The sequence below is a fragment of the Brachionichthys hirsutus genome, chromosome 1 (genome assembly GCF_040956055.1).
Source record: "Brachionichthys hirsutus isolate HB-005 chromosome 1, CSIRO-AGI_Bhir_v1, whole genome shotgun sequence".
In the NCBI taxonomy this organism is placed as follows: Eukaryota; Metazoa; Chordata; class Actinopteri; order Lophiiformes; family Brachionichthyidae; genus Brachionichthys; species Brachionichthys hirsutus.
In genome coordinates, this window is record NC_090897.1 from 5,265,573 (window position 1) to 5,279,796 (window position 14,224).

General features: G+C 45.4%; 1 protein-coding gene across 1 annotated transcript in view; it reads right to left on the reverse strand.

Moving 5' to 3' along the window:
• Window positions 1–892: 892 nt before the first annotated feature.
• The window catches only part of kiaa1549lb (KIAA1549-like b), a 42,304-nt gene continuing 28,972 nt past the window's right edge, over window positions 893–14,224 (reverse strand). The window contains exons 8-22 of the mRNA XM_068741033.1: window positions 13,571–13,630; window positions 12,848–12,999; window positions 12,173–12,344; window positions 11,583–11,746; window positions 11,209–11,244; window positions 8,847–9,037; window positions 7,212–7,342; window positions 6,315–6,439; window positions 5,458–5,684; window positions 4,626–4,758; window positions 2,433–2,804; window positions 2,260–2,351; window positions 1,760–1,902; window positions 1,504–1,655; window positions 893–1,390 (exon numbers count right to left, since the gene is read on the reverse strand). Of these exons, the coding sequence (XP_068597134.1) occupies window positions 1,127–1,390; window positions 1,504–1,655; window positions 1,760–1,902; window positions 2,260–2,351; window positions 2,433–2,804; window positions 4,626–4,758; window positions 5,458–5,684; window positions 6,315–6,439; window positions 7,212–7,342; window positions 8,847–9,037; window positions 11,209–11,244; window positions 11,583–11,746; window positions 12,173–12,344; window positions 12,848–12,999; window positions 13,571–13,630 (2,414 nt within the window). The 3' untranslated portion in view covers window positions 893–1,126. The remainder of the gene's footprint in view (window positions 1,391–1,503; window positions 1,656–1,759; window positions 1,903–2,259; window positions 2,352–2,432; window positions 2,805–4,625; window positions 4,759–5,457; window positions 5,685–6,314; window positions 6,440–7,211; window positions 7,343–8,846; window positions 9,038–11,208; window positions 11,245–11,582; window positions 11,747–12,172; window positions 12,345–12,847; window positions 13,000–13,570; window positions 13,631–14,224) is intronic.

Here is a 14,224-nt window from a genome sequence, read left to right on the forward strand (position 1 = left end):
ATCAAGACCTTCTCCATGGTTGTCCTTGTACGGATCAGTCATGCAAAAAGTTAGCAGACAACTTATAGGAGCACACATCAAAAGATCGACCTTTGATCCTTTGACGTGTGCTCCTATACGTAAGTCGTATAAGGGTCTTTGATCTACTGGAAGGCAAGGCAGGAGGAGAGCAATTCTCTGAAGACCATTCTGCGGCAGAAAGAGTAGGAGTGGGAAGACAATGGGAAGGCCTTGACATCCCAGCTCCCAAAGGAACCTAGTCCTCTTGGCGCAGTGGGAACGCACCCTAAGATGACTATAAGGTAGACATGAATGACGATTAATGTCCATGTCCGGCTAAATAATGAAGTCAGCTTTTTTTAAAGGCGTTATAGCTTTTAAATAAAATTCTGACATTGTCCTTTAAAAATAAGTGCACATTTGTAATATAACAAATTGAATGGTTTGAAGGTGCACTTGATGTTCTGCTTTGTTTCTGAAAAAGAAAATCAGGGTTGTGTGCACAATTTCTCAGATCAGGAGCGCTGATGCAGGACCTCAATGGATTAGAGTGAATTATTCTGTGGCAGTGTGCACTGTAGAGACCGTGCGTCTTAAAACCACTGACCTTCGTGTAAAGCTGCAAAGAGTAATAAAATAAAAATAAATGAAGCTGTTTTTTGTCAATTTCAATGAGAAAACAGAAATTTACAGTTGAATAACTGGATGTTTGATTGAACTGACACAGATGCAGCCCACTGTGTTGTGTTGTGTCTGAAAGGAGATGAGATATATGACATCCTAATGCTGTTCAGGCTCATATACTGTATATCATGGTTTAAACTGTCCTGTCATTGCTGACAATAACCTGCCATCTCAATTGATGCTGATTAAAAAAAAGTCTAAGCCATTTCCATTCCTTTATTGGCATATCCTATTGACATATCTACACAGGAGAGATGCATGTACTTACTTGGGACATCGTCAATAGAGATTAGGCTTTTTTTTCTTTAAAAAAAACAGAATTTCTTGTGTGGATAAAGAAGCTCAGTACAAATGTCCCCCCCAAAAAAAATCAGTCTGAATGAGACCTGCCTCTGCGTGCCTCCTTTGGAGAATGATGCAGAGTCCATCGTCTCCTGCAGAATTAAAACTCAAGCATGTCATTTTGCTTTCTGGCCAGCTTGGCCACCTCCTGACGGATCGCCTGTACAAGGGCAGAGGTGGAGAGGCTGCTCAGGGGCATGCTGTCCATGTTCCTCACCACTTGGGGCGGGCTTTGCTGGGACGCTGTGCTGGGGGCGGCAGACGGCTGCTCCAGTGTCTGGTTATACTGCAGGGGTAGTCTGGTGGGGCTCTCCCGTGGGTAGCGGGGGTGAGGGAAAGCCTCTACATACCCAGGCAGGGGCAACTGGAAAATGAAAACAAAATGAGTAGTAAAAAATTATTTCACCGCAATGAACTTCTAATATTCCAGTTATTTGTATTATTTATCTGTAGGACTGGCAAAATGGACTTGCTTACAGAGTCTGCCCACTGTGGCGGCACGTCCTCGGGCTCAGGTGGATAGGACATCCAGGAGGGACTGTGGTAGGAGGTGGGTGGAGTGGAGACAAAGTATTCAGAGTATCCCTGCCTGGTGGCGGGGATGGCGTAGACGGCCGTTATTGGGTTTCCTGCACAGAGGGGAAGACGGACTGATGATTTAAGAGTATTATTGGGCTTCAACGGATCCCAGAGGCTACTTTTGAAAGCTGAAACTGTCTCCTCATCTGCTCACCTGAGTAGTTGGACACAGGCTTCTCTGCAGTGACGGGTGGAAGAGCTGCTCTCGTAGGTTGCCCATATGGGTTGTTGCCATGTTGACTCTCAGTGATGGACATTTCTGAGCTCCGACCCTTCGGGCCCAAGTCAGAGGTGGAGCTGAGATGAGCAGACATTAAGAAAGAATAAATACGAGTTACTCAAATATGCAGGCACAACCACTAGATGGCAAACGCACTCCATTTGGAAATGTGAACACCTCATTAACATTCTTACCTCCTCTCAATGCACTGGTTCGATATTCAAATTTATACGAGGCCTGAAATCACCCCGGCCACCGAATATTAGCAAGTGAATATCTAATCCCTGAATATGAAATTGAATGTGAATAAATGAGGAGAATCTGATGGATTTTTGGGATGCGACACACATTGTGTCTATGCCTGGTCTGCTTCCATCTGATGCCAGTGTGTGTGTGTGTGTGTGAGTCAAAGAGAGAGACCTTTTCAGCCTCACCGTCTTAAAGAGGTTCCAAGAGGAGGTCCAGTGCGAGGCAGTAAAGGAGGAGAACCCATGGCCATCTCAGGGAGCTGGGTGAAGTGAAAGGCCTTAAGCAGACGGTGAAAGGCATTTAAGGTTGCACAGTGTAGCAAAGGGGGGGGGGGGGTAAATAATTTCATTCCACTTACAGGTTTAGGGAGGCTGCACTGAAACACATCTCCATAAGACGGCACCCACTGTAGGCCTCCGCGCCCACAGTTGATTGAACCCGGGGAGCTGGTCACCATGTCTACGTACGGGAGGGGCGGCGTTGAATTGCTGTAGGGATCAGCACGTGGGTGGTGGAGATGGGACTGCCTTCCAGATGTAGACTGGCCCCCTGAAGCCAGGCTGAACGCCTCCTCCAGCAGCAGGTGCATCTGCTGCCTCACTTCATCAATGGAAGGCTGTGAACTCAGGGTGGACGTTTCGGAGTGGCCTTTCAAGCCCCGACCGTACATGTATCCACGCGGCCCCATCAGGCGGTCGACGTTCGTCTCCTCGATCAGCTCGGGCTCAGTCTGAGACGGGTAGAAACAAAGAGAGAGGTCAGAATGGTTTTATAAACCGTGTGTTCTCTGACATGGACGTGATACGATGATGCACCAGACACCCCGGAGCTCACAGTACGAGGTGGAACACAGCGATCACGTCAAGCTGCAAAGTTGCATGGATTATGAAATACAGCAATTACAGATGGCAACGCAATTAAGAAAATAAATGTTTGACTTGTTGGGTATGTATGTAATGTAATGTATTCTATAATGTATGATGAAGTTCAAGGGATCCGACTGACAAGCAGGGACAGGTTCAAACAAAAGAGAATCACACATCATGCATCCAGGAATAGAAGGCGTGCAGTTTTAAGCGCGGCACCCTGCAGTTGTGTGGGTGAGCCGACTACAGCGGCGTGTTCTGATCTGCACCTTCGTGGGTCAAACATTAAATGATGAAACCTCGCCTTACTGAAGGAGAAAGATATTTACAGGCACAACCTGAAAAACCTCCATCATGTCTCCTGTCATCCCAACAGTGGGACGTCGGCACGGCGCCGACTGAGACGGAAGCAGCGGTTACTCGGCGTCCCAGAGACACGTCGACTCAGAAGAGACGGGTCAGTGCTGCTAAGAAGCTGGTCACAGTAGGCTCAGGGAACAAAGCTCCGCTTTGTCTCAGTGAGTGCTAAGCCATATAGTTCTACCTTATATAACACACAATATAACCATCATCCAGTCCACCTCGCGCCATGTTTTCCAACCTCCTCCCTTTCTTTTGTATGCTCCACTATTGTGTCCACCCCAGGCCTCTGCTTGCATCAAAACAGTCCTTCCAATCATTGACAAATGAGTACGAGTTCAGGCTACCCTATTTCCTGTGCGAAGGGGGGGGGTAGCAATGGGAGACTTAGCCTAGTGCACCTCATAAATCAGCCCCCTCTGCAAAACGCAATGGCAGAGGCTTGCATCTGCAGTGACAGCGCCTGCAGCTACATTAGTCCCATTGAAATCAAGGGGAGGAAAAAATGATGGTGTAGCTTCTAACCGCTATCGGGCAATGTTTCTAACTGATAGTTCAGCCACAACAGGTTCAAACTAGGGTAATCAGAATAAAGGAAATCTCAATGTATAGAGCAAACCTTTCCATTCGAGAGATGAGGATTTTTCAAATTCCCTCTTGCTCCATGAGCTCACTTCCAAGGCAAATTGTGCATTAAGCAAATCAAACAGCAGACTTCAATGAGTAATAATGAGATGTTTATAAAATAGTATTTCTTTTCTTTTCTTTTTCTTGCTCAGATTGGTCAGAATGGCTGGAGGGTGAGTGGCAGTTCACTGAAATATTTATATATTTTCTTTTTCACAGCTCAGGAAGAAAAGGTTTTCTTTATTACTCTCTTTTCCATTACTCCTGGGAGCTAACATGCAAGTATTCATGACAGAAAGAGCCATAATGGAACGATAAAAGAGTGGAGGCATGAACCGGCCATCCTGAGACACAGTACGCATCAAAAAAGAGCTTATAAATCTTAATGAAGAATGAAACACATATCTTCTTTCAGCGTCGGGGTTACACTGGAAGCCATACCTGAGACGCACATGATAATAATTGATTTATGGCTGACGGATTGTGCCTTAAATGGAGTAGGAAGGCACAGATTAATAACTGACGAGCTCTGATTCTATTATCCGTCTCACCAAAATGAAAACAGTATTAATGGTTTTGAATGTTATCATCCGCATCTAATTAAAAATGCAAAACAAAATCTTTAAGCATATATATGTATATGTATAGCACATTCCTAAAATTCCATTATTCAGGGCAGGGGTCACCTGGTGACTCACATCATAGCCGCTGTTGCGAATGCCTCTCCTGGGTCTCTCCCTCATAACAAGCAAGTCCATCTCGGTTCCTCCGGGGCTGGGGCTGCTCAGGCTCTGCCTGCTGCGATAGGCCATCTGCCCTACCTGGGAGTGCCTGCCAATTCAAGCACACAGTGGATTCAGCACAAACCAGACCTGGGGTGCAGTCCTCATTAATGGAAACGTTCTCAATTCAGCCGTCTTAACTCTCAGTCGTGGTTTCGGATTGCCCCGAAAGGAAGGTGGCAATTGGAGGTAGCGGTGAAAAAGGAATTACGTGGGCCATAATAGTTAGACACAATATGTTCGGATATCTAATTATAAGACGTCAAATTAAAGAGCTAACTTGATTATGAGGATTTGCTTTAGGTGTACAAAAATGTAATACAAATGACAGGGCGTTGAGGGAGTGTAAACCTTCACCAAGGCAGCTCAGTTAAAAAATAAAACATGCAGTGAGTGTGAGGTCATGTTGATGTTTCGCCCCTTGCTTGTGATTCTGTCAGGACCAAAGATTCCATCTTTCTGTTCATCTGTAAAGCAGAGGCAAAACAGAACCACATACTGGACCATCCAACACCATGCAAACCCTGTTATCTCCAAACTAATCTGAGGGGCCTGATGGGCCGCATTCTGCCTGCCGAGACAGGATGACGATAACATTAATGGAATGGCTTCACTTTTTTGATTCGCTAAATTAGGCAAGGCAGTCCCGTCACTCACATTCCCCAGACCTTAGCATGAACATGGATTTTCTGTTCTGTTTACACCCAGTCAAACCCTGGTGCCACTTGATTTTCCACTCTCCTCTCACCTCTTGTGAGACTTGACATAAGTGGAGCCTCGCTCATCATCGGGCTCCAGCGGACTTCCGTGCTCACCAGCTGCCCTCTCACGGCTTTGCCTTTGCCTCTGCGCCAGGACCGGACCGCTGCTGCTGTCGGCGGACGGGAAATCATAATAGCCCTTCCGCTTAGCCTTCAGTCTCAGCTTGTTCCTGTAGTGTTCTATGTCTGACTTCTGCTTCAGAGCCAAGTTCACCTGGGGGGGGGGGGGGGTAGTAGGCAAGAGCACAGGATGAAAACAGACATGGGGAGATGACAACGGAGACAGACTCATGGTTAAATTCTCTTTTTCTTGAAAGGCGTGTGGGGGTGAAACATCAGGGGGGGTTCCTGAGAATAATAAACGCAATAACAAGGGGACATCTATTTAGGATGCCCCCCCGGAAGAGCTGGCAGAAGTGGCCGGGGAGAGGGAAGTCTGGGCTTCCCTACTCAGGGTGCTGCCCCCCCCTTCCCCGCGAACCAACCCCAGATAAGCGGTCCAAGATGGATGGATATGTTTTAATCATGAATTAGTCCTAAATAAGGGCACTGAAATTGTCTGCTGATCTGCTTCATCTCGTCCGCGGTTGTCATCTAATCACATAAAACTGACAGTTGTGGAAACGCAAGTCCACGCCTGTCATTGTATTCCGATTCAAATGTTTGTTGGTGGACAGATATATGCAGCTTTTCATCTGCAGTCAACTCTAACTCATTGAGAAATTCAAAACCACTATTGGTCTAAAAAAAAGAAAGCTGTGGCATCAAATACTGAGAATGCATCCGTGTATGCGGGATGAACATATGGTTTGTGCGCCTCTCTCTAATTGGACGTGTGCATCACCTCTCCGTTGACAATGGCCGACTCCTGGTTACGGTCAGATGAGGCAGGGTGTGAGTAGTTGGGCTGGGCCGCCATGGGCTTTATGGAAATAAGCTGCAGCGAGCCAGAGGAGGTGTCATATGGATCTGGAGAACAGAGAGCGAGAGTTCACGCTCAAATAGACTACAAATGCCTCTAATCATTACAGTGTCAGTCAAGGGAAAGCAAACTGCCGTTTCCACCCTTTGTCTCTCTCTCTCGCTCTCCCAAGCTTACGACGTGGGATTATGTCAAACATGAGCTGTCTGGAGTCAGCAAAGAAGTTGTGGATGCAGACAATAGATCACAAAGATAGCATTAGCTTCAAAAGGTCGCGCAGATGCATCTCGCTGTGATAGATGAAGGAAACTGACTTTGCGCTTTCGTTGCTTATCAGCCATCAGTCAAACCGGATTCAATTTGGTTTCGCTTAACTTGGCTGATGAATTATTCAAATCCACCCAATAATGAAAATAATACAGGGAATTTATCCAAGAGTATTTGATTAATATTTTAAATACACATTTTAAAATATCTCTTTGACTCAGGAGTCAGGAGATCATGTGACATGTGACTTCACATGGTCTTTATGCATTTTTGTCTCAGCAAATGTGTGCATATCTCTGTCCTAGCTTCTCCTGTTTTGACAGCAGGACAGCAGATTGTATGTCCCGTGTATATTCTTGAGGTCTATCTCTGCCTTCTAGCTATAAAAAAAAAAAAAAAAGCTGCAGTGGCAGTGCATTTCCCTAAGGGAAGTGTTTCATGCAGTAGAAAGTGGGAAAAAGATTGACTTTGTCATTTGTGGCACACCTGACCTTGCCTGAAAATGAGCCGTAGAATAAATGATTGGTATTTGTATTGGTGTGTGACTCTCACCATCCCTCTTTCGCGTCTCCTCCTTTGTCGGTTTCTGCTGCGCTGTGACTTTCAGCGCCGTCAAGCCCCTGCCGGATTTCAGCCTCTCTGATTCGTTGCTGATGACGGAACCATCCTCGCTCGGCAAATTGCTGTGAGTAACCATAGCAACAGGAGAGGCGGTGAGCTATCCGGAAGCCGGGCTCGCAGCCAGGTTGTGCCATCCCTTCCTTTAACAAGCTCATCTTCCTCTATCTGCGCCTCTCAAGCTTGAATCCAATAAAGGTAATATTTGAACAACTTGATGGCGAGTCAGCAAAAAATCAGTTGATTAAAGTAAAAATATATATAATAATACTGTTTGTACGTGAATGAATGTATCAAATCAAACAATTGCCTCACATCAAACGCTATACTGTAGTTAGAATTAGAGCTGATCAAGCAGCAGCTCAGGGAACACAAGGCAGTGACATCAAAGCACTTTGGAACATCCCATAATTGTCTGGTAAAAATGATAACGGCTAAAGAAACACTTGAGAGGCACAGCGGCTGCCCTCCCTGCTCTCGTCGAGGCAGAGATCCGTCTACAGGATCAACAAAGATGCGGGACGCGCAACAATTAACTGAGGTGCACCAAACATGTTTACATTGGCTGCGTGATTCTGCGTTGGAGTTTAGACGATAACAGTCGCGTGATTCTGCGTTGGAGTTTAGACGATAACAGTCGCGTGACCTTGGTGGAACTGAAGAGAGAAAGAAGCACTCATGGGTTTAAATTAGTCTCCATCCAACATCCAAGTCAGTAATTATACTGTCTGAATAATACTATAACCACAAGTTCCTCTCCATCACAAAAACCATTAGAGAAGCCCCCGCCCCCCATGTACAGAGCCCCTCGTCTCTCACCTACATTTAATTTGATCTCGTTACCCAAATAAAAAAATGACACCATTCATTCATTGCCGCGACTGCTTTATCCGAAATCCGGGTCGCAGGTATTGCTGCAGTGTAGGGGCGAGAGGCAGGGTACACCCTGGACAAGGCGCCAGGTCATCGCAGGGCCACACATAGACAGACAATCATTCACGCACATATGGACAATTTAGCATAACCATTTCACCTAAGCTGCATGTTTTTGGTGGTGGGAGGAAGCCGGAGAACCCGGTCAGAACCCACACAGGTACAGGGAGAACATGCAAACTCCTCAAAGGTCCTCTGCTGTGAGGCAACAGCGCTACCAACTGCTTCACCGTGCTTCCCTGACACCCTTCAGTATTCCTCAATTAAATATTTTAGCATGATTTAACATAACAAATAAAAAAAAATAAAGTTCAGAGAACTCTTTTAGCGTCTGCCTATCACTCAGCTGCAGGGTGGGATGAGGACAGCGTGGAGGACTGGAGGGATCCTTGTGTTTTATCGTCCTGTCTCTGACTATACGACCCAGGAGCTTTCTGAGTGCACCGTGGAGCAATCCCTGATCAAGCCGCACAGCCTCTAAGCAAATGTAATGATTCAGCTGACAGTCATCCGTTTGAGGAGGCGACATCCTTTCATCTAACACTCTAACATTAATGAGACAAGTGGAGCCCAAGTTGGTCAAAGAAGCTGAGCTGTGTCACAAAGCATGAGATTAATGTACAGATGTATTGATACCTCTTGTGTTTGTCAGTGGCGAAGTTTTTCTTGTTGGCCGTCCCATCTTGCTGCAGGGCCTTTTCTAGCGAAAGCGGCGCATCCCTCATTTTTAGGGACAACAATAAGGTGTCCTGGCTGACAGGCAGGGGCTCGTCATTCCCCCCTTGTTGACCCAGATGCTGCTTGGCATAGTCAAAACCCTGGACTGACTGATGGACAGGTCGAGTGAAACGTCAGGAGAAAAAAACAAAAGAGAGCAGGCAAATAGCACAATGCTGGAGTCGTAAAAGAAAAGGGCGAGAACAAGAAGCTGTACATTCAAAAAGCAGAAGTGACACGAGGACGTCTCAAAGTCGCACAAGAGCGTATCTTTGAGGAGACGCCAGGAGCATTTAAGGAACAGAACTGGGAGTTTGGGTTAGATAAGTGCAGATTTATCGGAGGACTTTTCTTTAATCTCGTTCCAACATCTTGTCCAGAAAATGACTCCTAATGGGCCGAGAAGAGATAAGAGCTGCAGACCTTTTTGGAGTATTGTTGGAACGGATTAAAGAGCCAATGACAAGAACTCATATTGTTTTACTCAACACTGGGTCTCTAAACCTGCCCCCCCCCCCCCCCCCCCATTGCAGCTAAGACATACAGTGGTACCTCGACTTACGAATGTCCCTACATCCGAAATTTTCAGGTTACGAAGTTTCTGAATGGGAAAATATTGCCTCTTGTTACGGAAGCATTTCAGGATACGAGCGGCGAATAGCGCTATTCGCCGCTCCCAGAGTTCACCGAACGTAAACAAACTTGTAGCTGCTCTGCCATCTGCCTGGCAACCCGTTGCGTATGCGTGTATATCAGCATGCTATTCGTGTCCCCCTCGTGTCCCCCGGAAAAAGTGTTGACAAGTCGGGCTATTGCTCATTATGATGACGTCTGCCTCGCACATTTCCGACGGATTGTCAAAAGCCGGCAAAAGCAGACGTCATCGGATCAGTTTTTCAAGAAACGCGAGGCAGAAAACACCGCAAAGGACCAGTAAACAAAGAGGACAAAAAGTAACAGCTAACAGGTAGATTAATATTTTAAAAAAATATCATAATGTAGCGTCCGTCGGACGCTGGAATAAGCACACGACGGGTAACTCTGTGTGTGTGGGTGCCGCGGGGAGGAGGAGAACGGGAGAGCTGCGTAGCTCCCGCAGCTCTCCCGTTCTCCTCCTCCTCCCCGCGGCACCCACACACACACACCGCCCCTCCTCCCTGGATGCCTTTGCGGACTCTCTGCAGCGTAGGAATAATGAACACTCCTAAAACATGAACCGTTACAATACTTTTGCGGGGCTTGGAACGGATTAGTGCATTTACATTCAAAATGCGTCTCTACTTACGAAGTTTTCACGTTACGAGGTTAGTCCCGGAACGGATTAAATTCGTAAGCTGAGGTACCACTGTAGTGCAAAATCAATATGAGTTACTCCTCTGACTTAAGGACATGCATCCTCTCTCTGCTAATAGCACATATAAAACACACACATATGGAGAATAAATAAACGGATTTTTTCTCATTAACTTTAAGGGCTTTTTGTGGGAAGACTAACAAGGGTTTGTGATAAAGGTGTTTGTCTTACAGAGAGAGAAGATAATACGTAAGAGGCAGTGCAGGAGCTTCATTTATAGGTTTAAGTCACTCTTTCTTTGAGCAATGTCCTTTACCCGTAATAAAAAATGCTGTATACACTACCTAGAATGTGAATTTTGGAAGACTCAACTTAATAATATATAACGTCTAATTAAATTTCGATTATCAGTGCTTTTCATGTGATGAGACTTGAAATGGTGCGCGATAAAAAGTCCTCTGACAGCATGAGTGAAGTGAATTTTACTGTTTTATATGGAGCATTTTATTGCCTTCTCTCTTATGCAGCTCCATATGAAAGGAGAGGGACGCATACTATTACGCATTATCATTCATCTCCATTAACATGTTGCAGTGAAAAGAACTATCAATGACACAGAAATGAAGCCGTGACTGTGGGACACGGTGGGAAACAATTTTCAATCTTTATACTAAACAAACTGTCGGTAAATGCACAGTCTCTGTGTTTGAATCGTTGCCTCTCAAAATTCAATTTTAGATATTCACTACCTGTAAACCGCTATGAGAAGAATAATCCTCCAATCCAACGGAATCTCACTGTGAAATGTTTGTTTTTGCCGTAGTGCTGTTTTAACCTTGGTTTTCATCAGTGCAGATTTATTGGAATACATCAGAGGTGAACCCCCCACCCCCAGAATCCCATTCACATCCCGCAGTTGAAACAGTTGAGCCCTGAAGACAAAAAGCACATCTTGGTAATGAGAGGAAACACAGTGGAAGAGGATACCTGGTGATAATAGCCCACGTCTCTCCGATACGACGTCTGAAAGCACGAGGAGACAATTCTATTAAAAGGGGTCATACCTGTGCAGTAATACTGAATACAGCATATAGAATACAACACAACTGAAAAGCTACCCACATCACTTGCAACTACAGCTATGATCTCAGCAACACATACGCCTGAGCTGCAACTTTGATCATTTTCCTTATCAATTCACCTGCATTTTTGGTTTTTTTGGGGTTTTTTTAACAGGGAAGTTACTAGGAATTGAAAAAGGCTCAGATTCTAGAGCCGTTGACATAAAACCAAGCTGGTGTAATAATTCCAAAATTGTTTCAGCGAAAGAGAATTAAAGATGCATGCATGAAGACAGATACCTTCGCCCGGGGATTGAGGTTGCCGATGGCGTCACCTTTAAAGTCATTTTTATTTTTCCTGCACAGCACAGCCGTGATGATGATGATGATGAGCGTTACCACAGCTATGGGGGCCAACACTGCAGCGATTATCCAAAGGTTATTAGGAGGGTTTTTTACGACAGCTGAAAGAGAAAAGAAAAAACACACGTTCACCGATGTAACCTCTAAACACTGAATGATGCACGGCCTATCGATTGGGATTGTGTTTCCAGCTAAAACATCACACCCGCAGGAAGTGACACTCGGTGCTGTTCTACCTGATATACAGTGTGCCTGATTCAGCTATTATAGATTTATAAAGAAATGCAGCTTCCCTTTTGTGCAGCTTTGTCTCTTTACCTCTATCTCTCCTCCTTCCTTACTCTTGACCAACCAGAAACATTATGCAGGGAGCATTATAGAGAGATTAGAGAGCCGAGAGCCTTCTTAACCTTTTCACTTGCTCCTTTCCGACATAAACTCAGTCATGTGTTTGGGTTTGCACCCAGGCTGCCGGAGTTTCTGTCTATTTGCTGTCTTGTCAAAGACTAAAAGGATGCTCAGCTTACGTTCTGCTTGCAGCTGGACGAAGTAGCCGAGGGTGAGTGCCATAATCTGGGAGTCCACCGTGTTCAGGACCTTGGCAGCTGAGGTGCCTGTTAGAGGAATTCCATTGTGTTGGACGTAGTAGGTCATCTCTGCGGGGTTCTTCAGCCCAGACATCCTACGGATGCCAACCATCTGATTTGGAAGATAAAAGGAATCATAAGTTTCCTGGAACTGCAATAGTGGACTCCATGTCAGCTATTACTCAACGACTGTCGTTTTACTGCAAATATTACATTTCAGACAGTATAACAAAAGTACAAAAGTAAACCATGCTTTTTGGAAGAGAAGAACATCCCATGGGCCGCAGATATTCCTGGTTTAGTAAAACGTTCGATCTCAAGCTTGTTTTGATGCCCAATTAGCAGACAATGAGCTCAGGACCTCCCTAATGATCAAGGGCTGACTACAAGCACGTATGCATGCATGAGCAGAAGTTTTTTTTATCAAAGTGTGCATCTCGTGAAATTTTCATCTAAAATATAAGCCAACAAAAGTGTTGGATTAATGCTTTCATTAGCCTTCAGAGTCACAAACAAACAATGACTCAGGGGTTTTTCGGCTCTCCAAATCTGCGCATCCAGGATTGATCTTCCAGAGAAGCGTCATGCGTAGCACAGCCCACGCCAGACTCTTACCTGGACGGTGTAGCTGCTTACTGCAGTTGCCCGTCTGAGACGAGTGCCTTGCTGCCCCGCCAGCACAAACAGCTCTGCCAGCCGCTGCTCCATTAGGCTGGCAAAGCTTTGGTACTGTACCTCCAAGCTGGCGTCATCCACGTCTTGGATCACTGCGAATGTGCACGAAAGGAAGAGGACAGCCAGATGGTGGTTAAGAGGGAAAATGAATCGCTCGTGAGGATAGAGAGTAAAATAAAAGCGGGATTCCTGTACTGCAATTTATAAATCTGTATTGTGCCTCCTGGAAGCGCTTTATAATCCTCTTGTCAGGCTTGAAATAGACTCCATTCCATTTTGCCAAAAAATAAATACAAATAAAATAATCCTGCTTGTATATATTATTCTGTGTGAGCAAATCCCTTCATCAGAGGAATGACCTTGGACTGGCTTGATCTTTCTTTGCGGTAAGTGCAGGGTTAAAAGCGACACAGCTTGACAGGGCCATCCATATTCCGGTTTGGTGGTGCAAGCGCCCTTGAAATATATTCATGTTACTCAAAGCATTGTAGCCCTGCATTAAGTCAACAGAGGGAGAACTTAACAAGACAAAGAAAAATGCCTCTCACCAGAAGAAAATATGTAGATGTATAATGTTCTTATATTTTTCACATATATTCCTCTGTATGAAAGTTGTGATTTGATTTTCCACGATGACTTGCAATCAGACGATGGCATCCCTACCTGTGATTACCCAGAAGTCTCTGGTAGCGATGGACGTATTCAGGTTGTGGTACTCCAACGCTGCAAGACATTATCATCTGATCAAAATCATGGAACTCATCTTCAAACTAAAGAAGTGCAGATTACCTTTTTATGTATTTTTGAAAGGTTTAAGCAGTGAGTCAATTAAGAGATGCAGCCTTCCTATTGGTCAGCACTACTGCTCTTCAAAAAGTGCAACAGGGAAATAATTCTCTTGCTACTAATGTTACCGCTACAAAGTGGTGGTCTCATTAACCAGGCGTTTTCATTCATGTGCTTAGAAACCTGCAGAAAATGAATAAAAAGAAAACGCGGAAACATCTTGCAGAAGTAGTTTGAGGGGTTAAAGATGTGATTCTCGAGCCCTGCTATCGCTGCATGTCAGACACATACAGAAGCGAGGACAGCTTTCCCCTGCCTGAGCTCTGGTTGCCTCCGAGTTCTGATACAGCTATTTGGTGCCTGATTAAGCTCTTGTGCTGGAGGCTGGTGTAGAGTTGTCGGGGAACGCTACATCAGTGGCTTGTGAATGCAGAAGTGCTGCGGAAATGTACACTCAGACATGACAGGAAAAAAGGATATGGTGGCTGGGGGGAGCGGGGGGAGCAGGGGGTTCGGGATGCAGGACCGTCA